Raw genomic sequence first — 27,609 nt, 5'->3', positions numbered from 1 at the left:
GAGAGAGAGAGAGAGAGAGAATGTGTGTCTGGGAGGAGGGGGCTTGGAAGGAAATGGTTTTGTCAGTAAAGTAGATAAAGACCTGATTTTGGATCCACAACATCCACATAAAAAGTTGGGTACAGCCTGAACATATCGAAGACTGGTAGATCCCCGGATCTCATTGGGCAGCTAACCTAGCCCAATCAAGATGCTACAGATTCAGTAAGAGACTGTGTCTCAGCAGGGTAAGATGCCACAGGCCTTTAATCCCATCACTCAGAAGGCAGAGGCAGGCAGATCAAGAGTTAGAGTTCAAGACCAGTCCGGTCTACAGAAACCATATCATGCTATGACCAACTTTTTGGAGAGTTGGTCTATTTCAAAATTCAGTTTGATACTACAGCAAGTGACCCTGCTCTGGTTTGGTGTGATCCTCTGGGACCTAAGCAGGAGCTGGTCTAAAACAATGGGTCCCATAAACTTCATACTTGGTAGACTGATAGTTACCAAACTATTGTCTTAGAACATGGGCAAGGAAATGCATATACACACATTTTTGGAGTTAAATGTATGCTGTTACACCATTTATTAACCTATATAATTTTATAACAGGAGAAAAGAATATAATATATATATGTATGATAATATCTAAACTGGAACTCTAAAACACTGTGCTTAGAAAACAGAGTGGTCAAGTGTGGTCACTTGGAGTGTGGGGCAGAAGCAAGTAGATCTACATAGCAAGGTCTACATAGTGTAAGAAACTTTTTTTTCTAACCATATTTCCTGAACCTCTCCTTTCCTTATTGTGTCAGAGTGTGAGGTTTGTGTTCCCACAGATGGGATGACACACCATCACTTATATCGGAGGCCATTTTGACAAGTGTGCAAATTTTGGGATTTGATGCAATATTTGCCAAGAAAAAAAGTCACCTTGGCCGTGTGTGGTGGCACACCTTAAGTCCCAGCACTAGAGGCAGATGGATAGCTGTACGTTCTGGGCCAGCCTGGACTACACAGTAAGTTCCAAGATAACCTACATAGTTAAACCCTGTCATCCCCCACCATTCCACCAAAAATCACCTTGGGGAACTACTTTTTCTTTGTTCTTTTTTATAACACTCTGACTATTGAGTTACAGGCCATCCAGGGCTACATAGTAATAGGGCCTCAAAAATAAAAGAAAGAAAATAAAAGAAAGGAAGGAAGGAAAGGAAGAAGAGAAAAGAATGGAAACTAAAAGCTTGTGACCTCAGCACTCGGGTTTAAGTGCAAAGATGACACGTTCAGGACCTTCCTAAGCAAGATTCCATTTCAGAAATCCAAAGTATGACAGGAAGAACAGGAGTTGGCATTAGGGGGACTAAAAGAAGAACATACCATTTTTGTACGGACAGCTGATAGCTTTAAGTATATACGCTTCCTTTCACATTCTGGTATTTTCAAATATTTTATAAGAGTGCAGCTTCATTCTCCATGAAGACTGTAGAACAAAGCTAACAGATGAAACAAAAGCCATGTGTGTACTACTGCTTTAGCTATCCCTTAATCTGGTCTACCTCTCAGGAAGCCCAATGGGAACTTCAGAACTACTCAGACTAAGTCTGCAATGCAGCCATTTCCCCTCAACCCCTGAAATGGCTGCTGGTTCCCCCACTGAACCCAGATGGGGCAATGGAGAAGCACGTGGTTAACCTAAGAAAAATCTACATTTTCATATGTCTCATCTTGGAATTATAGTTATGATGGCATCAGAGGCATCCAGAAACAGGGGCCAACTGAAGACAAAGCAGGCTTGCACATGCTATCTCCCTGGAACGCTCCTGAGGACCTATCCCTGAAGTTGACCTCTGACCCCCATATACACAACCGTGCATGCATGCACACCTTGCATGAGAATATCCACACCCATGTGTGCACCCACAAACTCATGGATAGACAAAAGAAAAAAAAAACATGAGGAGAGCTGGCTGAGACAGAAGGATATGGAATTCTGGGCCAGCCTGGGCAACATAGTAAGACCCTGTATCTTCCTCAAAAGAAAGTGAAATGGGATGGGAAATACAGCCCAGGAACAGAGTGACTGCCTAGCCTAGTGTGTGCAAGGTCCTGGGTCTGATGCAACCATTGGGGAGAAGTAAGGTGTGGAAAGTTTAGGAGAGAGAGAGAGGATAGGAGGCTAATGCATCCAAGGAAGAGTGGCTTCAGAGGAGTTATGGACTGGAAACCTGACAGAAACAGGTCGAGGAAGCGGAGAGGAAGAGAGACCATGCAATTACCAAAGATGTACTAATACTAAAGGAAAATGTTACGGTTCTAACCAAATCAGAAGCATCGACTGACTTCAATCCAAGCTCTGCTGCAGGTGCGAGTGAATCTGTTCACACACACGCCATCGAGAGTGAATCTGTTCACACATGCCATCTTACCTTGTTCTCTAAGCTCCACAGGAACAGAGCCGGCTCTAGAAAGACACAATAGTTCATTGCTACCATTGCCACCGTTGGGATTCCATGAAAAAGTTGCTACAAAAAGGGAAGGGCTAGAAATATTTGGTGAGTTGGTGTGGCATGAAAACACACAATCGTCATGCTGGGAGACTGAGGCAAGAGGCTGGCCATGAACTCTAGGCCAATTTGACCTACAAAGCAAGTGCAAGGCTCACCAGGGATGCATGGCAAGACCCTGTCTCAAACTCAAAACAAAGAGTTGGAGCCATGGCTCCGTTTGCTGGTCTTGCAGAGGACATGGATTTGGTCTCACACTGGACTGCTCACAACTACCCATGACTCCAGTTCCAGGGAGTCTGGTACCCTCTTGTAGCCCCCTCAGGGACCCACACACATGTGGTATGCATACAAACTTCAGACAATGTACCCTTTGCTTCGCTTCTGCTGTACTGAAGCGCTCAGATCCAAAGCAACTCCAAGGGTTTGGCTTACAGTATACAGTCCACTATCACGTGGAGCCCAGGCAGGACCAGAAGCAGAAACCACAAAGGAGAAGGAGCACTGCTTATTAACTTGTTCCCCAGGGCTTGCTTAGCTGGCCTTTCAAACCACCCACGACTGATGGATAGGATTCTCCTACATCAATCACTTACCCAGAAAATAACCCACAGACTTGCCCACAGGCCAGTCTAATAAAATCAATTCTTCCACTGAGACTCCCTCTTCCTAGGTGACCCTAGTTCATGTCAGTATGATATATATATATATATATATATATATATACATATATATATACATATATATACATATACATTCTCAGCTCTTCCACGGTTCCCAGTAGTGTCTTGGTGCTCAAGAGCCTGAGAATCAAATAGCCCGGGCCTCCGTGCAGGCCCAGGAATCCCCCAGCCATCTCCGGCAGTCCCCAGAGATCTCAGACTGCGCTCCCCTACCCCCAGAGCAGGGCCCTGCAGCTTCACATAGCCCGGTACCTTCGTGGGATAAGTGCAATCAAAACCCACCTGGAGCCCCAAGGGACGCAGGACCCCTGCAATCCAAGAAGCACCCACATAGAGGTTCACAGCAATCTACAACTACAGTTCCTGGGGAACTGACTGACCCTCTCTTCTGACTTCTTTGGACACCAAGCATGCACATGGTATGCATACATGTAGGCAAGACACTCAGACACAGAAATGTCCCTCACACGCTCACACGTCGGAACTCTCTGGCCCAGCCGTGGTGATGCTTGGGTAGGTTTAGGCAGAGGAACCTTGCTGGAGGAAGGTCGTCACTGGAGATCGGAAGACTGTGGAGGGTGAAAAGCCTGCTTCTAGTTTGCTCTCTGTGCTTCAAGCTTGTAGTTGAAGATGTGCGCTCTCGTCCTCCATTTCCTGCCACTCTGCCTGCTGCTTGCTGTCACACTTCCTGCCATGACAGACTCCTAACCCTATGGAAGCATAAACCGCACACCCCTTTTTCTGTAGGGTACCTAGGCCATGGTGTTTTATAACAGAAAAGAAACCCATATACATGACGACTTTAAAAAACAACAAGGTCCCAAGGAGACACACACACAATACAATCGCAGCGAGGGTGCGTTGTATTGTCAGCCTTTTACTTCCTTCACACAGGAACGTGTGCACTTGTAGCTTCTCCAGACTGTACGGGTCTCCCTGCTCGGCATGCAGCCTGTGTGAAACCTTTCCTGAGGTCTTGGGAAAGATTGTCAACCAGTAAGACTTTCTCTTTTTCTTTCCTTCCCTTCTGTTCCCTTCTCTTTCCCACTTCCTCTTCTTCCCCCTCCCCCCGCCCCTCCCCGGCAGCCTTTGTGTTTATCAGACGCTCTTTGGAAAACCTCTGGAGTCTGACCTGTTCCACGCTAGCTGAGTCTTGCTCTCAGCTTGCTAACTACTCTCCACAACAGATTAAAGGTAAAGCCTTTGTTATCTAGCTCCTATACGTGTCACTTGGACTCCTTGTGTGTGTTCAAATTCAGTAGAATAATATCAACTAATTATGACTTATCCTTCTGAAAGCCCCTTTTCTTCTTCAAATGACCAGCGCAAACCTCCCTGAGTAATAAGTTAACATTTACTGAGTAGCACTAACCCCACTCACTTCCCTCTGAACAGAATATCTATATTATAGCTTTATGATATAGATACTGCTATTCCTACTTCCCAGGAAAGGTATGTGTGCCTATAACGCCAGCACTTGGAAGACAGAAGCAGGGAGATCAGAATTCCGGTCCATCCTTAGCTAGATATCAAGTTGGAGGCCAGCCTGGACTACATAAGACTTTGTATAGCAACAACAAAGAGGAGGAAAACTAAACAGCAGATAGGCCTAATGACTACAGTTGTTTATTTCTTCTCTTTTTCCTTTTGAGACAGGATCTGGCCTTGTAGCCCTGGCTAGCTTAGAACTCAATATGTAGGCCAGGCTGGCTTCAAACTGCCTCTGGCTATAATTTGGGATAACAGGCATGCAGCACCATGCCGACCAAGGCAATCACAATGATTAAATATAGAGACTCAGACCAATAGAGACCTGGGTGCCTGTAAAAAATAGCTTTTATATAGATGTGTCTACATTAAGTAATATCATTTCAAAGACAGAATTGAAGGAAAATCTGTATTTTCTAAAAGGGGATAAAATTGTTTACAATAGCACACCTGGAGCCCCTTCCTTCTGTGTTGGTCTCTCACACACTTGAGCAGGTTAGGCATATCACCTGTGCTCCTGCCCAACAATTAAATCCACAAGCAGTTGCACAAGTGTTTTTCAGTAGACGTATCCTCTCAGCCTTTCACTCTGTGTTATAGTATCATCAGAAATCCAAAAATAATTATCTCTTTGTGGGAGTCACAGGCACTTTTAAAAAAAAAAAAAACTTTTAGCTTTCTCAGTTTAAAAAAAAAAAGTTAATGCACTTCACACATATCTTGAGTTAGCAACGCCTATATGTGGCTCACGCCCTGTAAATTCAATACTCAGGTTTATGAGGCTAGACTGGACTACGTGCTGAGTTCTAAAAGAAGCCCGCCACAAAGGGATAAGCTCTGTTTGTTAACTCAATGAGCATTTTTGTTCTGTTTTGTTTTGTTTGTTTTTTGAGACAGGGTTTCTCTATGTAGCCTTGGCTGTCCTGGCACTCACTTTGTAGACCAGGCTGGCCTCGAACTCAGAAATCCGCCTGCCTCTGCCTCCCAAGTGCTAGGATTAAAGACGTGCGCCACCACCGCCCGGCTCAGTGAGCATTTTCTAGGGGACCACCCATCCCACGCGCAAGGAGAACACGCTGTAGTCGAGAGGGACCTTAGGTGGCGCTGCAGGGACCGGTCAGGGGCTTCTCTGCAAGAGGCGAGTAGGGGGCGGGTCGATCCGCGCCTTCCCTGCGGTGGGAGGAGCCTGAGCGGAGAGAAGACACGTGTCCAGCTGAGCGCAGGCGCAGGATTGGTCACTCCCCCGGGAGTGAGGGCTGCCGGGGCGGATGACGTGGCCGGGTAACGTCCCTGCCGGTAAGGCCTCCGGGGAACGGCACTGCCGGAACAGCCCGCGGCCTAATCCCGCCCAACGTGCGTGTGCCTGCCTGCCCGAACCCGGGCTAGCGGCGGAGACTGCTGAGCCTGCGAGGACGCTGCCGACATGGGGGAGTGACGCGCCTGCGCCCGCGCTTCCGCAGCGGCGGCGAGACATGAGGAGAGCCCGCGGCGCGGGCAGCGGCTCCTGAGCCCGCATGGAGGAGAAGTACGGCGGGGACGCACGGCCCGGGCCCGGCGGCGGCCTCGGGCCAGTGGACGTGCCCAGCGCCCGGTAAGGTGGGAATCCACGGCGGGCGGCGGTGCGGACAGGCTTCCCCGCCTTGCTCCGACCTCACGGGCTACCTCTGCGGTCCGTGGCTTGAGATCGGCGAGCTGGCGGGAGTCTGGGCTCCGGACGCACCGCCTGCCAGTTTCGAGTCCCTAGAGGGAGGATCTGGATGTTCCTCCTTGCCACTTAGGTAACGCGGGGCTCCGTAGCCTGTCCCACGGCTCGCCCAGAGGATATGCGGAAGGTGTCACCGTCTCAGGCGAAGAAACCAAAGTACAAGTCGATGAACTTGGGTGTACAGCACAGCAAAAATGCAACCCTGTCACCGAGTTTTCGTTGCCGTGGTTTTGTGGGGAGAGGTGGTGGCTTATTTTAATAGTAAGAGATGTGTCTTACCCTTCTCCCCACAAAACTCATACCGTACAGGGACCGAGTAGTGTACGCTGTAACTAGCCGGTTATCCAGTTATGTCCTTCCTGTCCAGTCCTAAGTTCTGAGGTAGTGTTAGATAAAGCCCAACAATTTCGTTCAAACTGGTTATCAGTATGTACGCCGAGATTTCGTGATTGTTTTTGAAAAGGTTCTTAATACCGTGGTTACAGCGTACCAGCTAACTTTTTACTGTGAAAAAAAAAACACATATGTTGAGTAGAATTTAAACCAACTGTGGGATTTGCAGAATGCATTTAGTTTTCTGTCTATTTTCAGCAATTCATTTATAGTAGGTCACGTGTTAACCAATGATCCATAACAGCTAGATGCAGAAGGGGCTACTGGTATGGATTGGTAATAGTGGAAGTACTTGAAGGGACAAGACTAGGTCAGTTCACAAAATTAGACTATGGAGACAGATTAAAGTATCAGATCATTGTTAAATTCCCTGTCGATAACTCCTGATTTCATAGCAGAGTTGCCATATTTTTAGAAAATACAGGGGTAAAATGTGACATACTTCATTTACTCTCAAACAGTTCAAGGATTGTGTGCCTGCGTGTGTGTTGCATGTGTGTAGAGAGTATGAGTAGTTTAAAAGTGGTTTTGCTTAAGCGCCTGCCGTCTTAGACAATTATGGTAAACGTCCTTTGACAGCCTACCTGCATTATTTGCTTAGTGGAGTTGCCCTTCTGTTGTAGGTTATTACAGAATTCAAATTTTGACTCAGAGCTGGCTGAATTTTAAGGGATTTCAGATTGCCAGCGTTTTCTGTATGTTGAAGCACTGGTTATTAATTGCAACAACAATGATCAGATCCTTTCACTGGGGTTATTCTTATGCCTGAGTGTACAAATGTTTTAAATAAAGGTTTCTATTTTGGCTTCATTAAATCTTTGGTGGTCAGGACAGCCAGCATTTGCTGAGTACCTCCTATGCCCCAAAGACTCTTAGTGTATATAGCTCCCTTTAATCTTTTCAAGAACACTACAAGCTAAGTAGTGGTATCCTTGTTTGATAGGTCAGGAAATTGAGTTGCCTAAGGTCACACAACTAATGAATGACCTGGTAGTCTTGAGTTGTTTCAGAATCCATGCATTTACTATGCATGCCTTCTGTTTACACCTATGAATGCTTGCATATGTATTTAATGAATTGAACTATTATTATTAAAATATTATTACTATAGATATTTCCTTTTTAGACAAGATATCATACCAAACTGGCTGCCTCCTTCCTTAGCTTTGTAAGTGCCACTGTGCCTGGTCAGCAGCTTTGTTTGCATATATGTGTGAATTATGTGCCGGTGTGGCCTGCTTTGTTACTGCCTTATTCCCGTGAGACAGAGTCTCTCACTGTGCCTGGATCTAGCCTAGCAGCCTCATGTATCCTTCTCTCTCTACAGTGCAGTGACTGCTACCCTGGCTTTATGTGAATGCTGGGCATTCAGGCCCACACTACACAGCAAGTACTCTTACCCCAACCGTTTAAAAAGTGTTTATGTAGCCAGGCACTGGTGGTGCACACCTTTAATCCCAGCACTTGGGAGGCAGGGCAGGTGGATTTCTGAGTTTGAGGCCAGCCTGGTCTACAGAGTGAGTTCCAGGACAGCCAGGGCTACACAGAGAAACCTTATCTTGAAAAAAAAAAAAAAAGTGTATATGTATGTACATTGTTTGGGCCTATTCTCCCTCGTACCCCTCTGTGCCCTCCTCCTCTCTTTTGATCTAGAGAATGTGAGTGGCAGCGTTGGACACATTTCAAGGAGCTATAAACTCATATCCAATTTAATAATTGCGAGTTTAGAGAACTGAAGAAATGTCTAACCACCTAGAAGAAGTTATATTTTTTATTTGACCACTTAATGGCAAATGGTGGTTTCTGAGTTGGCGACTGGTTGGTGCCCCAGCTCTACCCTGAGACTCAGTGGTCTGCATAAGAGCCTGTCTCTTCTCCCATCCCTGCCTTCACCTACTAATTGTTCTCCTCCTTAACATGAACCACAGTGTTTCTGTATATGGTCACTTAGCCTTAACTAGTGTTTCTGGGATGTCCATTAGGAAGATGTATTAACTAGAACTTTAAAAGTCAAAGAATGAAGAAGCTTCAGGATGTGGTGGGGCACCCATTTAATCCCAGCGCTTGGGAGGCAGAGGCAGGTGGATCTCTGATCTCCAGGCCAGAGCTACAAAAAGAAGCCCTGTCTAAAAACAAAACAAAACAGGAACTAGCAAGATGGTTCAACAGGTATAGGCTCTTGCTGCCAAGACCAATGACCTGAGTTTGACTCCTGGACCCACGTGGTAGGAGGAGAGAGCCCACTCTCACAAGTTCTCTGATGTCATATGCTCTTACGTGCTCGCACGTGCACACATACACACAAATAATAGTATTATTATTAATGATAACATATGTAATAGAGGAAAATTTTTAATCAAAGAATACTATGTTTAAAATGTTGAAATAATTTTTCTAATTTGATAGTTATAACAGAAAGCTCTTGAGTGTATATTGTGTGAAAGATTACAATGTCACAATATGTGCACAATTGCAAATGTGGAGAAAATATTTGTTGACACACATTAGAAAAGGTTTGTAAATTGTTTACCTGAGGAGAGAGCTAGAAGTGATTTTATTTAAAACCTTTCCAATAATAAGCTACTCAGGAATTAACATTATGACCTCTGGAGTGCTATGCACATATGTGTGTGTGTGAAAATAAAGTTAGTTTACTAATACTAATATATTAGCAATGAGTATTTTACATGAATTATTTTGTATCTCTCATTCAAGACCCAGTTTTTTAATTTTTAATACTTTATATAGAAATCTGTAATCTTTGTAAAACAAGTATGTTAAGTGTAGTTTGGCTTTTCCTTGATTTTAATTATAAGCAATCTGCTGCTAAATTAAACTAAACCAAATTGACTAAATTGAACTAAACTAAATGCAGTAGGATCTCCAAGATCTCCTGCCCAGTGCTCATATTTTACATGTGCACTGACAGAGCCTTCCCTTTTCTTGCTTAATTCTTAATTCATATTCAGTACACACATATCTTAACTCCGTGGAAATACCCTTTAACCTCTCTCTTTTTAAAAAAATTTATTTATTATTATACATAAGTACACTGTAGCTGTCTTCAGACACACCAGAAAAGGGAGTCAGATCTCATTATGGATAGTTGTGAGCCACCACGTAGTTGCTGGGATTTGAACTCAGAACCTTCAGAAGAACAGTCGATGCTCTTACCCGCTGAGCGATCTTACCAGCCCCATTTTCACTTCTTTATAGTTAGTGGCTACCACATCTTTTAGAAGCGTCTGTCAACTTCGGAAGTGTAGTCTGTCTGTTTGCCTATTCTTTCCTGAACACCTGGAGCTCCTTTGAAGGCAGGGCGTGTGTCTTGGTTATTACATAGACTCATGAAACTGGAGAGGTTTAAACAGATGTGGATTCTCTCACATAAAAGAAATCAGATTGCCCACAGTGTCTCTAACCCCTCTATGGTTCCTCCCTGCTGTTGTTTATTCTATATTAGCTTTTATATTCAGACTTATAAAATGGATACAGAATCTTTAGCTAAAAATTTTAAAATTATTTTAATGTACTTTGGGATTGGCTAAAAATATAAATAAAAATGTAAATTTTAGGTAAGTTAGTTAAGACGGTCATGAGTTTGAGATTGATGTGGACTACGTAGTAAGATCCTGTCTCAAAAAGAGGGGGATGAGAATAAAAGGTTTCCCTCTAAGGCAGGGATAAGGTAAATAGCTCAAGGCACTCCTTTCTGGGTTAGGAAAAAGAAGTGAAGCCATCCTGCCAGACCTCCCTTGGTCTCACTGGCCCTTGTAGCATCTAACACATTCTAAGTGAGCATGGAATATTCACCCAGGCCTAGCCAGAAGTTAAGCCTCTTGGTTTGCCTAGTGGTTGGGAATGAGTAGTTCCCTGCCGGGATGTGGGGAGGCAGATATCTGGGGACCTGATTTTCTGGAAGAGTTGCCAAAGCCCCCTCTCCTGATTTGCAGCTTCCTGCTACCCCTGAAGTATATCCAGTTCTGGGTCTGGTCACTTGGCGTTTAGCTGTCACCTTCAGTGCAGTCATTTAACAGAGGCGGGACAGATGCCTCCTCCTGCTTGTAATCTTCTAGTCTCTTTGCACACAGAATGTAGTTTCTATGTGTTTTCTTAATTCTCCTTGGTTTTAAATAACTAATTGATTTAAGCAGATTTCAGGTGACTGTTAATTTTGCTAGACGATAAACATTATCTGTGGGGTTAGGGGCACTGGGCACTAGGAACTCTCACAATTTAGGCAGTCACTCTACCTGTGCAGAGTGTGGTCTTAAACACACTCTGCTCCTGGGCAGATCTCTGAGTTCAAGGCCAGCTTGGACTATGTAGTGAAACCCTGTGTCAAAAAAGAAAGAAAATCTTTCTGTTCAGCTTCCCAAGTAACTGGGATTACAGGAAAATACTAAAAGGGCCTACCTTGGACATTAATATATATTGAAAATAAACTAGGATTATATGACCCAAAATGTCAACAGTAGTTAACAAGTAGATGGTGAGTTGTTTGAAGAAGGTTTTTATTGTTTTGTATGTGTTCATGTGTACTTCTGTAGTTTTTATTATGGCCTACCGTACTTGGGTATTAAGAGGGAAAAATAAGACTACAACGATCCTAGTGATTTCAATTATAATAAAAATTGTTCCTGTTCTTATTTTTCAGATTAACAAGATACATTGTATTGCTGTGTTTAACCAAATGTTTGAAGGCTGTAGGACTTTTTGAATCATATGATCTCCTAAAAGCTGTTCACATTGTCCAATTTATTTTTATATTAAAACTCGGGTGAGTATGGAGAGGGCCTTAATGTTTTTTATTTCTCTGAAAATCTTCTTTTGACTATTCTTAAGAAATCTTAACCTATATGTTCTGTGAAGTTTGTTTCTTCTATAAATAGAAGAAATACAAGGGTAGAAGTATAGAGACCCATCAGAAAAAGGCTATTTCAGCTGAGTGTAGGAACGCATAATCCCAGCACTTGGGAACTTTAATCAGGAGGACCATGAACTAGAGGCCAGCCCCAGTTACACAGTGAGACTCTGTCTCAAAAATAAAATAAAAGAAGGTGGTTGAATTCTAATGACTTGCCAAACAGGCTTTTAGTTCAGTTTGTATTGCTAAGATTCTTGCAAAGCTCTTTTAATGCCTTGCTTAATAGACAGGTTCCTATCTGTGCTAGCAGTCAGTCTTTTGTAATGTCTTATATCATTTAATCTCAGAGAAGATAAGCATTCCCTTAGGCTCCTGAGGACAAGTGTAAAACAAATATGGAGATGTTGGGTTTTTTTGGTGTTTTTTTTTTTTTTTTTTTTTTTTTTTTTTTTGGTTTTTCGAGACAGGGTTTCTCTGTACAGCCATGGCTGTCCTGGAGCTCACTTTGTAGACCGACCAGGCTGGCCTCGAACTCAGAAATCCGTCTGCCTCTGCCTCCCAAGTGCTGGGATTAAAGGTGTGCGCCACCACTGCCAGCAAGGGATGTTATTGTTATATTCCTCAAGATTTATTACTATCAAGTTTAAGAGATTATTTTCTTTGCTGTTTTAAGGTATTAAAAGTATTGAAAGCTAATGATAATGGCTCATGCCAGTAATCCCACCATTTAAAAGGCTGAGAATCATAAGTCCAAGATCAGCCTGGACTAGATCATGAGACTCAGTCTTACTACTCATTATTACTTTTGTGGTTTATGAACTAGTTCTGAAGACAGTTATCAAAATGTCCTGATTGTTGCCATGAAAGCCTCATCACTAAGGACAGTCTGTACTACAGTTCTTCTGTTGCTCTTTTATTTCTTGAGGCAGGGTCTCTGTATCCTTGGCTGATGTGGAGCTTGCTCTATAGATCAAGTTGGCCTCTAACTCACTGAGATTCACCTACATCTGGCTCCCAAGTACTGGGATTAAAAGTACACACCACCATACCCAGCCTAGAGCAAAGTTTCTTAAGTTAAATGTGATGATCATGAAAAATTTGTCAGCCAAAAATTAATTCAAAATCAAATGCCTATTGAATCTGAGGTGTTTTCTGCAGCAGGACTTGGCTAGAGTGGTTCTGCACACAGTGTGAACACTTTGCACTGTGCATACCATCTAGCCACACAGTGTCAAAGAATACTTCTGAATTACTCTTTTGTATTTTGGTTTCATAAGGGGTTTTTTAGGGTTTCGTTGGTTTGGTTTGGGGTTGGTTGGTTGGTTGGTTGGTTGGTTGTTTTGAGACAGGATTTTTCTTTGTAGCCCTGGCTGTCCTAGAACTCACCCTATATACAGATCAGGCCTCAAATTCAGAGATCCACCTGCCTCTCCCTCAGGGATGCTAGGATTAAAGCCGTGTGCCACCACTGACCAGCAATACTCCTGTGTTTTGAATTAGTGTTTTTGTATTATAATATAAAAAAGTTTTTGCCCTTACAGAACCATAATGGGCTTAATTACAGAAAGCAAAGATTTAATACTTTCCTGGTATCATTCTTCAACATTTTTGTATCAGATTAGTGTATCTAATGTATATAATAAACACATCCATCTCATTAGTATACAAATTTGCTTTTTATCTTTAATAAATAGTAAAATCATTTACACCAAAGACTAAGATATATTTTAAAGATAAATTTATTTGATTTGTTAGCAGTAAATGTTTTATCTGTATATATATTTTACATACCTATATATCACAATAGCATAAAAATACATCGGGTGGGAAGGGACCACAGGTAGAAAGAGTTTGAAAAGCTTTGCTCTAAAGGACAGCATGTTTCTAGTTCTGGTGTATTTGTTAAAACTGCACCTTATAATTAATATTAATATGTTACTCTTTCAATGTTTACAGGACTGCATTTTTTATGGTTTTGTTTCAAAAACCGTTTTCTTCTGGGAAAACTATTACAAAACATCAGGTGAGATGTGGGCAGAATCACTTATTCCTAACAGCTTTCCTTTCAGTGGGCCAGAGTCAAGTGCCCTGTTTTAAATCTTCTAGACTGTTTCCTGTTTTGTTTTGGGATTTTTGTTTTTTGAGGTTTTGTTGTCGTTTTGGTTAGTTGATTTGGTCTGGTTTGGTTTAGTTTGAGACAGGATCTCCAGTAGCCCATTCTGGGCTCGAACTTGTTATACAGCCACAGCTGGCCTTTCGCTCCGGATCATCTAGCCTCTGTTTCCCCAGTGCTGCTATTGCAGGCTTACACTACCATTCCCCGTGTATACAGTGCTGATGCAGGAACTCATGCAAGTGGGCAAGCCCACCAGCCTAGCTACATCCTGAATCTAGAGTTAGCTCACTCTTGACTTATCTTTTCAGAATTGAGGTTCCACAAGTGAACTAAAAATTGTCAATGTAAATGGAATTTTTTCAAATGTAGAAAAGGGTAGCAAATTTTAAAGGGACGTGTTTTCTTGCCTCAGTTTTGCTCACTTATAAAGTGGAGGTAATAATATTGTTCCCTCTCTGTATTGCATATCTATATCATGTATCTGTGAGGAATAAATTAATTTATACATGCAAGGGTTTTTAATTATACCTCATGTGAGTATGCAGTACATATGTTCTTTTTGTCATTCCCTTTAGGTGGCTTCATGCCAGAAAGGTTCCTCATTCCCCTAGTCTCACATAAAACACTTCAGTGGAAGCAGTTATATTCTACTGCATGTTTGCTTCATGTCACAGTTAGTGTTCTCTACCATATTATCAGAGTGGCAAGATAAGTACTTCTGTTTTAGACACCAAGAACATCTTTACAATATAATTAATCTTTTTTTTTTTTTTGGTTTTTGAGACAAGGTTTATACTTAATCTTTTTAACTCCATCTAAGGGCTTTTTTCTGTGTTTTCAAATGATTATAGCATAAAAATTACTCATAGAAAACATGGCGGTATACACATGTACTCACAAAATGCATCTAGTCAGAAACAGGAAGATCAATATGAGTTCTAGGCTGGCCTAAGCTGCATAGTGAGACCTGGTATCAAAAAAAAAAAAGTCTTCATGGACAAGATTTTTAAAGGACTAAATCATTAATTGCTAAAAAACTAGTGAAAAAAATGGAAAATAACACTTCATTGGAAAAAGACTTAAGAGCTAACAGCCAGGCATGGTGGTTCATGTCTTTAATTCCAGCACTCAGAAAGTAGAGACTAGTGGGTCTCTGTGAGTATACAAAGCTACATAGTCAGGCTGTCTCAAAAAAACTAACAAGTGAGAGCATACATAATGGAAGTGAATGTGGTTAATCAGTAATGTTTAAATATGTGATTATTTAACCTTTAAAATGGTTGTATAATTATCATATTTCCTTTTTGGCATTGTTTGGTTTCTTTTAAGACAGTATCTTGATGTCTTAGTTCTGAGCAACCTGGAACTCACTGTGTAGACCAGGTTGGCCTGAAATCACAGAGGTCTGCTTGCCTCTGTCTCCTGGTGTGGGATTCAGTGGCATGCTCCAGTGTGCTGCCTCCTTGTAGGATTTATTTATTATGAAATACGTTCTAGCAAATGGATCTGACTGAAGTTTTTTGTTGTTGTTTCTATTTATAGTGGATCAAAATATTTAAACATGCAGTTGCTGGATGTATCATATCACTTTTATGGTTTTTTGGCCTTACTCTTTGTGGACCACTAAGGTAAATAAAAAAATGTATCTTCAGTATTTGTTTACATCTCTTCATTTGACATAATTTTGTTCTGTGTGTTTTAGTATTTGTTACGTGCACAAGTGGAGATGAGAGGGCTTGTGGGTCTCACTGGCCCTTTCCCATATTTTATATCAGAGATTTACTTGCACAGCTGCTTCCGTCATTTCTATAGCATTAAATGCATTTCAACATAGAAATAAGCATACCATTTATTAATGATATTCTTGGATGAATACCATTAATAAACTTGTTAATATCACAGATATTTTATTGGCTAGAATCCAAAAAGTTTCTGATGGAGAAGCTAAAATGTCTGAAATGGGAAGTGAAAGCAACCGATAAAGATGAGCCATCTTAACAGGTGCCATGCTTCCCTCTTAACCCTGCACGTGCCCTCAGCAGACGAAAGGTGCCAGAGTGAAGCTGCTGGCCACTCTCCTTTGTTTCTCTTAGGTCTGTGTAGAGTGTCTCTATGCATACGGGACCAGTTCAAGGAGAAAGTGCTGAAAAATAACTTAGTAAACATTGAAACGTGCAGCTCCATGTAAGAATTTTTTTTTTTTTTTTTTAATTTTTTGAAACAGGTTTTCTCTGTAGCCTTGGCCATCCTGGAACTCACTCTGTTGGTCAGGCTACAGATCTGCCTGCCTGTATCTCTCAAGTGCTGGGATTACAGCTATGCACCACCACTCCTGGCTTTTAAGAAATTTTTTCCTGGTCTCTAAAAGGTGTTAGCAACAAAGTATAAGAAAAGGTTCCTTGCCCTGGTCTTTGGTTAGTGAGAAGGATGAAGGCTGGAATGAAAGAAGTTGTAAAGAATCTCCAATACAGTAGTGAGGGTGGACAGAGGGGAGGGCAAGGGAGGGGCTTCTGGAGGCCAGGGAGTACCTTCTGGACCAGGATTTCTTTGACTTATTTGCCCTGTGCTTTTCAGATACAATATGTAGCAGCCACACCCTAGAGGAATGGGAAGGTTGGTTGAGTTTCTCAACTTCAATAGAACCTTTTCAGTTTAAGTTTGATCATAATTGAGTGTAGTTATCAGCCACTATATTTTAATTTTCTTACTCATGAAATTATATTTTAGTTCATATAAAAACCCCCATCCCTGTGTCTTAAGATACAGATAGAAGGGCTGGTGAGATGGCTCAGCAGGTAAGAGCACCAACTGCTCTTCCGAAGGTCATGAGTTCAAATCCCAGCAACCACATGGTGGCTCACAACCACCCATAATGAAATCTGATGCCCTCTTCTAGTGCATCTGAAGACAGCTACAGTGTACTCATTTATAATAATAATAAATAAATCTTTTTTCAAAAAAAAAAAGATACAGATAGAAAGGAAAAATATTTAGTCATGTTTGCTGCCTTATAGCACTTACCACTACCCATACTGCCTTCCTCCATCTTTTACTAAACCCATGATGTACTTTAAAGTGTGTACTTCAGAGCTGAGCATAATGTTGTTTTGTAATCTGTCTTATTTTAGGTTAGTATTACCATGTTGATATATTAATTTCTTAAATTATAACCTTCAAAATATGATAAAAATTAAAGTTAAAATCAGTGTTCTTTCGTTACAGACCTGGGCAAAGAAGAAAAATGACATTTAACAGAGAGCTGGAGATGGGTTAATACTTAGATCTATGAGACTCCTTTTTGTTGGTTTGGGGTCTTTGGTATTTGGCTGTCCTGGAGATGGAATCTAGGGGCTCACACTGAACTGCATCTCTCCAGCCACTTCCCTATTTGAGTCAGGGTCTCAATCTTTCTTTAGGCAAGGTCTCACTAACGGTCTCACTATGTAGCTCTCACTGACCAACCTGGAACTTATTGTGAAAGCCAGACTGGCCAGACAATTCCGCATAAAATACTTCAGTAAATATAGTAAATATAGACAAGAATGTTTTAAACTTCTGTTTTACTTTTATTTATGTATGTGTGCCACATGCTTGTGGGTATTCATGGAGGCCAGGTGAGGGTTCCTCTGGAACTGCTTGACATGGGTGCTGGGAACTGAATTTGAGACCTTTGGAAGAGCAGCAAATGACCATAACTGCTGAACCACCTTCCTAGCCCCTGTTTATTTTTACTGTAGGCGTAAGTGTGTGCACCTGAGAATATGTAAGTGTACCACATGCATTTGGGAGCCTGAAGAAGTCAGAGAGTCAGATACACTGAAGCTGCAGTTCCAGGTGGTTGTACACTCTTTATGTGGGTGCTTGGAACCAAACCATGTCCTCTGTAAGAGCAGTAAGATACTTGAACCACTGAGATATCTCTCCAGCCCTAACACAAATATATTTTAAGAAGAAGAATTGTGTAGGGGAATGCCAGGGCCAATAAGTGGAAGAGGGCAGGGTGGCAAGCAGGGGGAGGGGGAAGGCAACAGGGGCTTGTTCTTGTTGGGTTTTGGCTTTTGGTTTGTTTGGTTTGTTTTTTTTTTTTGGAGAAGAACCTGGGAAAGGAGAAATCATATGACATGTAAATAAAGAAAATATCTAATAAAAATATATATATAATTTAAAAAAAAAGAAGAAGAATTGATTTCCTGATCTAGGAAGCCTCTTTTCTCCCTTGGGCATTGTAGCACACATCTGTAACCCAGCACTTGAGAGGCAGAAGCATGTGAATCTCTGTGAGTTGAGACCAACCTGGTCTACATAGAGAAAGAGTTCCAGGACAGGCAAGGCTCATAGTGAGACTCTGTATAGGGAAAAAAAATAATTCACTTACCTTAAAATTCATTTTTTCAAAGTGTTTACTTCAGAGCTAGGTAGAGTAGTCTGTGTGCTGGTAGCCTCAACTAATTAAAAGGCTGAGACAAGAAAATCACTTTATCCTAGGAGTTTGCAAGTTTTTCTCAAAAGCAAAGATTTTAATGTACACTTTACTGTTGTTTTAGATGAATTTATTTATGTTGTGTATATGAGTGTTTTGGCTACATGTATGTGCACCACGTGTTTGCTTAGTGTATGCAGGCACCAGAAGAAGGTGCCGCGTGCCCTGAAACTGAAATTGCAGAGTTGTGGTGCTAGAAACCAAAGCTGGGTCCTCTGCAAGAGCAGCAAGTGTTGTTCCTCACCGGGCCATCATCCAACCCCCAAAACAAACTTACTAAGGATTTGCTAATACCCACGAGAAATCTAGAGGGCTGGGGAGTTGGCTTAGTAGAGAAATGCTTGCTACAGAGCTATGGGGACCTGAGTTCAGATGCCCTGCAAAGTCAAGCATGACATCCTGTAACCCCGTGCTGGGGGGGTCAAGACAGACAGTTCCTGGGACTTACTAAACAGCCAGTCTTGCTGAAAAAGAAAGCTCTAGGTTAAGTGAGAGGCCATGTTTTAAAAAATAATGTGGAGAGCAATTAAAAAATAGTGTAGTGGCTGGGCAGTAGTGATACATGCCTTTAATTCCAGCACTCAGGAGGCAGAGTGAGTTTCAGGACAGCCAAGACTACACAGAGAAACCCTGTCTCAAATTTAAATATATATGAGGAAACCCTGTCTTGATGATGATGATGATGTAGTAGTAGTAGAGAGCAATGGAGGAAGATATGCAGTGTCAACCTCTAGCCTCTGTGTGCACCCGTGCACATGTATACACATCACATGTATATACTTACAGAAATCTAGGCTAGCAGGATGGCTCACAGAGGAAATGCACATGCTATGCAGGCCTAACATCCTGAAGTTGATTTCCAGATCCAAAGGTAGAAGAAGAAAACTGATTCCTGAAAGTTTCCTCTGTCCTCCCTGACAAACTGTGACACAGTAAATGCCTTTTTTTTTTTTTTTATCAAAAAGATGATTAAAAACGGGGCTGGAGAGATGGCTCAGCGGTTAAGAGCACTGACTGCTCTTCTGAAGGTCCTGAGTTCAAATCCCGGCAACCACATGGTGGCTCACAACCATCCGTAATGAGATCTGATGCCCTCTTCTAGAGTGTCTGAAGACAGCTACAGTGTACTTACATATAATAAATAAATAAATCTTAAAAAAAAAAAAGATGATTAAAAACATTTCAAAATGTGATATATTTTTTTAAATGACATAATTCTAAGATTGAAAATTGTTATTTCCAGGTATTCATAGCCTTCATTCTTTCTATGGCAGCTAATACCAAAATGTTCTCCAAGGGAATTGTCCATACTGATTTTTCTCAGGTTTTATGAAACTAAAGTTTTGTTTCCCCATACTATAACTGGATCCATGCTTCCTGAGAAAGGTCAGATACGTTTCCTGAATGGTCTTTTATTTCCGTAGGACTTTGCTGCTGTTTGAACACAGTGACATTGTCGTTATCTCTCTGCTCAGTGTTTTATTCACTAGTTCTGGAGGAGGACCAGCAAAGGTAGGATTTTCCATCATTGTTACTTAGCAGGTGTTAAACACTATTCATAGCAAGTCATATCTTTTACCATTCATGATAACAAAGAGATTAATGCTAGCTTAACATTTTTCTTACAAAAATATTTTTCTATTTTCATTTCATTTTTGTGTGATTATAGATTCATAGAACATTGTAAACAGTACACAGATATATTTTCTACTCAGTTTTTTTTTTTTTGCCAAGGACACTTAAAGGTTGATATTAGTATAACCCATGCTATAATCCTTTATTCAGGTATTAGCAATGTTACACAATGTGTTTGTAGTTGTATAAATACCTCTACAACCAAGATAAAGAAGTGACATATCACCAGTAAAGATCTCCTTCATGTGGAGCCCACAGCTCTCTCTCTGCCTTATTCTGTGAGCTTGCTAAATTTAGTCTACTAAACCCAGCATTTTACCAACTAGTCATCCCTATTCATGAGTAATTTAAGTATATTGGCTTTTGGAAAACGAGTTGTCAGTCTACAGTCTGCATGTTAGAGCTAGCACTACAGTATTTCCATTTCATCAAGTTAAAATATTCCTGTGCATGGTCCATTGGCCTGAAAGTTGTCATCTGAATCCACGATGTTGCAGTAGGACAATTAATCCTGCTCAAATCAACCTGGCAGCGGAGTTCCTCACTACCCACCATGATGTTCTGGGTTCCCCGAAGGAAAGATACACACCTGCAACCTTCTATATTTTAATAGCCCTTAAACAGCTCAGTGGTTGGGCCACTCCAAACCTCTATGCTGTTAGCACACTCTCCCCTCTGATATTCCTAAATTATTACTGTCTAAAACCTATATTCCATCCTGGCTGCCCTGGACCCAGGCCTACAGCCCTCCTGGGCCAGGAATCCAGACTCTTACATGTTGGCTGTCTCTGTCCTGCACTTCTCAGGCCTGGTCTTTCTGCTTCCCTGCATGGCAGTTCTAAATCCTCCTCCTCTCAGTCTCCATGCCCTAAAGTCCTGCCTCTGTCTTCCAGCCCAGCCATTGGCCACCAGCAACTTTATTTACCAATCAAAGCCAACTCGGGGCAGGAACTCTCAGTGTCTCACCTGTGGATTCTGGTTCAATTTTGGGAACTTAGTTATCATACAAATAAGAGACTTTGGAACTGGCTTGTACTGCATAGTGAGACTCTGTTTTTAGAAACAAAAAGAAAGGGCATCAAAGAAGGGAGGAATGGGAGCTAAGGGAAAGAAAAATATTAATTGTATAGGTTTGTAATGTATGTTGCCTTTTGTCATATGCCCACCACACTAAAAATTTATCAAGTGTAATGAATCATATAATGAATAGACTAGTATGCTGTTTTCATTTGAAATTTTTATTTATTCTAAGTATTATAGTCCCATTGCTGAGTATGCTTGATATTATATATAATTGTATGAAATAGTACATGTAAGCATAAATATTACATAGGAAATACTTGTAAATTTGCAAATATCAAATTATAGTAAAAATATATATAGCCGGGCGGTGGTGGCGCACGCCTTTAATCCCAGCACTTGGGAGGCAGAGGCAGGCGGATTTCTGGGTTTGAGGCCAGCCTGGTCTACAGAGTGAGTTCCAGGACAGCCAGGGCTATACAGAGAAACCCTGTCTCGAAAAAACCAAAAAAAAAAAAAAAAAAAAAAAAAAAAAAAAATATATATATATATATATATATATATATATATATAAGGTTTTTATATCTAACATTCTAAAATAGTTATATAATCTAAGCTTATACATTTTCTCTAATCTAGGCTTATGCATTTTCTCTATAACGTTCTTTGTCCAAATCCTATCCCTGCTGAGAACATAGACTTAAGAAGTTTATCAGGGCACTGGAGGTATGGCCCAGTGAGTAAGAGCACTTGCTGTGAAGGCAGGAGGGCCTGAGTTGAGGTCCCAGCACTCAGGTAAACCAGGCCTAGGTGTGTGTGCCTTAACTCCTCCAGCACTGTGTGATAGAGAGAGGCAAGTCCCGGGGCAGGCTGGTGAGCCTGCCTACTGCACACAGCCAACTTGTGGGTCACTGAAGAGACCCTGTCTCAGAAAATAGGGTGGAGGGATGAAGATTGCTCAGGAGTTAAGAGAACTGGAGTTTCCAGCAACCTCTGTGGGTGGTTCACAACTGCATGTAACACTAGCTCCTGGGGATCTGACATCTCTCCTGGTCTCTGAGGTACATGTTCATGTACAATACCCACACATAGTCACATAGTTAAAAAGCAAAATTTTTTTATAAGTGGGGGGCAATAAAAACTATCAGATGTCTTCCTCTGGCTTCCTCATGCTTGCACACAGCCCCCATACACTTCAACAACACACATACACGGTTCGCTATCTTAGGAATGACTTAATATTCTCAGCATGACTTCAGGGACTTTTTTCCCTAGAGAAAAGCAAACTAGACTATTCTGTTTCATAATGCTACCAAATACAATATAGCTCTACCAGTTATTGTTTCTTAGCTACGTAGGGCTTTTCAACCAAAAAGAAGCTTATCTCTGTAAACCCTAATAGTTTGTTGATATTAATATGCCTACTCACATTTAAGAGATATGTCTTAACTGCTCTTAAAATACTCTGAAGAATTTATCTCTGTGGCTTACTATTTGTTATGCTATAAACTTATATAAACAGGATAATGTTAGCTGTCACTTTTCATTAAATGTTGGTACATTTCTTTTAATGTTCCTCTCAAGCCATGCTTGGTGGTAACATGCCTGTACTCCTAGTACTCAGGATTGTGAGTGCAGAGCCAGCCTGGGCTGCACAGTGAGGTCCTGTTCAAAAGTAAAAGGGAAAAACATTTTCATTAGGCATTTGTGTGGTTATCATGCTAGGAATTAACCTTTAAAATTACAAAACAAAACATTGTCTATGTCTTCTCTTTCAGACAAGAGGGGCTGCTTTTTTCATTATTGCTGTGATCTGTTTATTGCTTTTCGACAATGATGATCTCATGGCTAAGATGGCTGAACATCGTATCCTTTTGCACCACACTGGAGTTCCCTAAAGTCTGGGAGAAAAATAGAAACTGATGAATGGGAAATGGTGGAAAGAAATTTAACTCAATGGACACAAGCAACACTAATGTAGATTCATGTTAACATACTTAGTTGTTATTCAAATAAACAGTAAATTCATTCCAATTTGAATATTTTAAAATATCCTCACTATTTTTCTACATTGCTCATATTTTTAGAATGTCCTGATTCTAGAAGACAACAAAACATTCAAATTCCTTGTCCTGGTATTTACTTAAGTCTTGCCCAGAATTACTCTTACTAGCTCAGGCTATCCTCGTGAACCCAACTTTCTAGTCAAGTATTTGTCTTCTATCTGCTCTGGGACCTCCCTGACTTTTCCCAGCCGTACACCTTTGTCTATTCTGCAGTACTCAAAGTACCAGTTTCCTTCTGAATACTAATACTTAGTATCCTGGAGTTTATTAGTAAGCTAATACCAGTTTACCTTGTTATGCTGAGATGAAGACAGAAAAGGCTCCAGGTTGCTTCTGCTCCATGTACTCCAGACACACTTTCCCATTGGCTGCTAAGAGTCCTGGGGCCTGTGTGGTTCTCTATGTAAAGAAGGCAAGTCCAAGACTGAAGATGCAGCCTAAGTTCCATGGGACACGAATAGACCAAGGAGATGCCGAGATGCCGTGCCTGTACATGTGTCTTCTGTAGGCTAAGAACCAAATGTCTTCAGTGCCTCAAGCACTGTCATAGGTGGAGACAACAGTACTCACAGAAGCCTGGCGTGGTAGTACACCCTTAGAAGCCCGTCGCTTGGGAGGTGGGGCAGGAGTTCTAGAGTCTTTGGGGCTGTGTTTTAAGGCTCTGGCTCAAAAGCCAACAGCGAGGAAAGGAAGAAAAATGAAAGAACTATAGACCATTCCAATTTATATGTTTAGAATTAAGTTGTTTTGTTTTCAAGAGTAATGTGTTACTAAGGAGAGTCGAATTTGCCATACCCGGACTAGTTTGTCTTCAAAACAAAGTAGCTAGAATTTCCATGAAACTTTGGCTTGGGAAGTTGGGGGTTTAAAGAATTTTCCTTTACTCCAGTTTCTTCAGCGGAAGGACATCATGATAGTGCTCTAACTCACATGCTTTATACAGCTATTGCCTTCTTAGGTGTTGCAGATCACAAGGTATGTTCTTTTTGTTACAAATATGATTGGAAGGTCACAGCAACTATAACTTTGGAGAGTGGGGGACAGGGCCCAGGCTGTCCTAGAACTAGATATGTAGCCAAAGATGATCTTGAACACTTAGATCTTCATACACTTACCTCTAAACATGTATCACAGTCGAATTTATAATTTTTAAGTTTCATTTATACCTAACACATCCCGTTACTCCTAGCACTGAGGAGACAAGAGGATCGCTAAATCAAAGCCAGCCTGGACTACATCATCAATACTGTCCAAAAAATATATTTAAACTAACTTATCTGGGGGCTAGAGAGGTGACTCAGCCATTAAGAGCGCACTAGGCATGCAGGTGGTGCACAGACATACGTGTAGGCAAAACATCATACACTAACACTTCTATAGCATGAAGAGTTATCAGAGTATAATTGTTTCCTAGCCCTCCCAAGTACAGAGTATATAGCTCAGTGGTAGGAATGTTCGCCTATCCTGGGCAAGGAAACAACACAAATCCCTAGCACTATAAAGTTGTAATACTAAGGTTACTACTAAATACAAAACACTGCTTGCTACTTACATAATTAAATAATTGAGGGTATGGAGAGGGGGCTGGGGAAATAGTTCCATTTCTTCAAGTATATATTCAAGAATTGAACGTTGGGGGCTGAAGCTATGGCTCGGTGACTAAGATGCCTACTGTTCTTGCAGAGGACCTATTCCCAACACCTGTATCAGGAAACTGAAAATCATCTCTAATTCCAGTTACAGGAGAGCTCTGGCCTCTTCTGTCCTCCAGTCACTTAAACTTGTGCACACACATGCAAAGACACATTTTAAGTTTAAAAAAAAAAAATATGCTGCGAGGAATGTAGATCAGTGGTAGAGTGCTTGCCTAGCATGTGCAGGGTCCTGGGTTCAGTCCTCAGTATTGCCCAGGTATGGTGGCACATTAGGAGGCAGAGAAAGGCAGACAGATCTCCGAGTTTGAGGTCAGCCTGGTCTACACAGCAAGTTCTAAGCCAGTTATGGCTGCATAGTGAGGCTTTGTCTCAAAATATTTTAAGTAACATAAGTCTGTAGGGAGTTGAATATGACAGTATATGTGGTTTTTAATGAGACTTTTGTCATTTCGCTCATAGGGTGGAGTACTCTTGCTGGTGCTAGCTTTATGCTGTAAAGTTGGTTTTCATACAGCTTCCAGAAAGCTCTCTATAGATGTTGGTGGAGCTAAGCGCCTTCAGGCCTTATCCCAGCTTGTTTCTGTGTTTCTCCTGTGCCCGTGGGTGATTGTTCTTTCTGTGACGACTGAGGTAAGACTGGGGTTGTTGGTAACTCAAGTAAAATGAGTTCCTATTGAAAAGAAGTTTCAATTCAGAACATTTTTTTTCTGGCTTTATGAGACAGGGTCTCTCTGTGTAGCCTTGGCCACACGAGAATTTGCTCTGTAGACCAGGGTGGCCCTGACCTCCACCTCCTGGGTGCTGGGACTAAAGGTGAGTGCCACCACCACCTGGCTCAATTCCAATTTTTTTTTCAAGCCAAATTTTTTTAATCTTAAGACTGACAGTGGCTTAAATTATCCTCCCTTTTTCTTTAGTTTTTTTTTTTAATTTGGAGTTAACTTTAATTGTTTATAAAAATGTAAGTCAAATACTATTACATTTACATATACTTCACATTCTTATGGTCCAAAGGCATCTGTGAAGAAAGCTCAGTTAATCTTCAGAGATTTTGGCTTACTTAGTATATATAAAATTCAACAAAAGTTGCAGTTTGTTGTTTAACACCCTGGAGAACACTGGGAAAATGTAACAAGATTTTGTGACTCTTACATGCTGGCATTTTGTGAATCATATTGAACCTGAGTATTTCTGTCTGTGTATAAAGTGATTAATTTTCTCTCTGTAGAATACTGACTGTGTGTTGTGTTGTTTGTGTTTTTCACTTCTAGAGTAAAGTGGAGTCTTGGTTCTCTCTCATCATGCCTTTCACCACAGTCATCTTTTTTGTCATGATCCTGGATTTCTATATGGATTCCGTTTGTTCAGTCAAAATGGACGTTTCCAAATGTGCCCGCTATGGATCCTTTCCCATTTTTGTTAGTGCTCTCCTGTTTGGAAATTTCTGGACACATCCAATAACAGACCAACTCCGGGCTATGAACAGAGCAGCACACCAGGAGAGCACAGAGCATGTCCTATCTGGAGGAGTGGTAGTGAGTGCTGTGTTCTTCATTTTGTGTAAGCATTTGCCCTCATTTTTATTTTCATTAATCTACTTTTATGGTTTCTGATATTTAAGCCTTCAGTTTAGAAATTGTTCAGTGCTTACAATTTAGTACTTGATGAAAGTGACCGTGTTGATGGCTTAAAAGTTCAAAACGTGTAATATTCTCTATTTTCTCTTTGTAGCGGCCAACATCCTGTCATCTCCCTCTAAGAGAGGACAGAAAGGTACCCTTATTGGATATTCTCCTGAAGGAACACCACTCTATCACTTCATGGGTGATGCTTTCCAGCATAGCTCTCAGTCGGTCCCTAGGTTTATTAAGGACTCACTAAAACAAATTCTTGAGGAGAGTGACTCTAGGCAGATCTTTTACTTCCTGTGCTTGAATCTGGTAAGATTTTTAAATCTTAATGCTATATTTTAAAGCACAGTGTTTTCATTTTGATGGGATGTGTAATTTTAGCACTTCACAAGTTTCTGCTAAGGGTTACGTTTTTCTCTAGTTAGTAGCAAGGATCCTATTCAAATGAGGCAGACAATCTTTGCAGTATTGTGGAAATGCTGGTTTAGTAGACGTTTTAAATCACTACTACAGTAGCTTGTAAGAGGTAAAGTTGCCTCTTAATAGGATGTCAGTACAATACCGCTGATGCTGACATTTTAGAGCCTCGTCAGTTGATTCCTATGGACACACAAATCAAACAGTTGCCTTTTAGTTTATAAAATGCATGTATCTGGTTAGCCTACGTCTTTATAATCTATAAGAAATACAGTTTCCAGCATTAAAGTTTTAAGCACATCTTCAAAGAAGGTTTGGGTAATTAAAGGTTAAATTCTTATGATTAAAATCTAATAATTCGGGCTGGAGAGATGGCTCAGCGGTTAAGAGCACTGACTGTTCTTCCAAAGGTCCTGAGTTCAAATCCCAGCAACCACATGGTGGCTCACAACCATCCCTAATGAGATCTTACACTCTCTTCTGGTGTGTCTGAAGACAGCCACGGTGTACTTATATATAAAAATAAATAAATCTTAAAATCTAATAATTCTCTGCAGTGATGTATTTCTCAACATACTCCTCCTGTAATTTCTTAAACCTCTTTTTAGCTTTTTACCTTTGTGGAGTTGTTCTATGGAGTGCTAACCAATAGTCTAGGCCTGATCTCAGATGGATTTCACATGCTGTTTGACTGCTCAGCTTTGGTCATGGGACTGTTTGCTGCCCTGATGAGCCGGTGGAAAGCCACCCGGATTTTCTCCTATGGGTAGGTATGCTACCACGGCACTGTGTCTTTAGTACATACATTTCAGAGTCCGTCTTCAGAAGCAGAATTGTATTACTTCAATACAGATCATTTCAAATCTTCACTTCATTTGAAGTTGATAGGGAATATGAGCTACACTTTTAATTAATACTGAATGGCAATCAGCTCAAGATTGTTCTTCCTAACACATCTGCTAAG

The 27,609-nt window shown here is 41.2% G+C and overlaps 1 protein-coding gene and 2 long non-coding RNA genes across 3 annotated transcripts in view; 2 read left to right on the top strand and 1 right to left on the bottom strand.

Annotated features, from left to right (window-relative positions):
* Positions 1 to 5,899: 5,899 nt before the first annotated feature.
* Positions 5,900 to 6,171, top strand: LOC116083250. The gene has a single exon (XR_004115648.1). It is a non-coding gene; the product is annotated as an uncharacterized LOC116083250 (long non-coding RNA).
* Slc30a5 (solute carrier family 30 member 5) overlaps positions 5,929 to 27,609 on the top strand; it is a 28,323-nt gene continuing 6,642 nt past the window's right edge. Inside the window, exons 1-11 of the mRNA XM_031360063.1 lie at positions 5,929 to 6,251; positions 11,416 to 11,538; positions 13,582 to 13,648; positions 15,284 to 15,369; positions 19,646 to 19,733; positions 22,655 to 22,742; positions 23,841 to 23,917; positions 25,057 to 25,227; positions 25,869 to 26,157; positions 26,329 to 26,537; positions 27,254 to 27,411. Coding sequence (XP_031215923.1) covers positions 6,175 to 6,251; positions 11,416 to 11,538; positions 13,582 to 13,648; positions 15,284 to 15,369; positions 19,646 to 19,733; positions 22,655 to 22,742; positions 23,841 to 23,917; positions 25,057 to 25,227; positions 25,869 to 26,157; positions 26,329 to 26,537; positions 27,254 to 27,411 — 1,433 coding nt within the window. The 5' untranslated portion in view covers positions 5,929 to 6,174. The remainder of the gene's footprint in view (positions 6,252 to 11,415; positions 11,539 to 13,581; positions 13,649 to 15,283; positions 15,370 to 19,645; positions 19,734 to 22,654; positions 22,743 to 23,840; positions 23,918 to 25,056; positions 25,228 to 25,868; positions 26,158 to 26,328; positions 26,538 to 27,253; positions 27,412 to 27,609) is intronic.
* On the bottom strand, positions 22,676 to 23,766 carry LOC116083251. Its single transcript, XR_004115649.1, has 2 exons — positions 23,233 to 23,766; positions 22,676 to 22,777 (listed from the first exon to the last, which is right to left on the bottom strand). It is a non-coding gene; the product is annotated as an uncharacterized LOC116083251 (long non-coding RNA).

The sequence above is a fragment of the Mastomys coucha genome, unplaced genomic scaffold (assembly GCF_008632895.1).
Source record: "Mastomys coucha isolate ucsf_1 unplaced genomic scaffold, UCSF_Mcou_1 pScaffold8, whole genome shotgun sequence".
NCBI classification, from domain to species: Eukaryota; Metazoa; Chordata; class Mammalia; order Rodentia; family Muridae; genus Mastomys; species Mastomys coucha.
The sequence above is the reverse complement of the archived record's forward strand: the minus strand, read 5'-3'. Positions and strand labels throughout refer to the sequence as shown.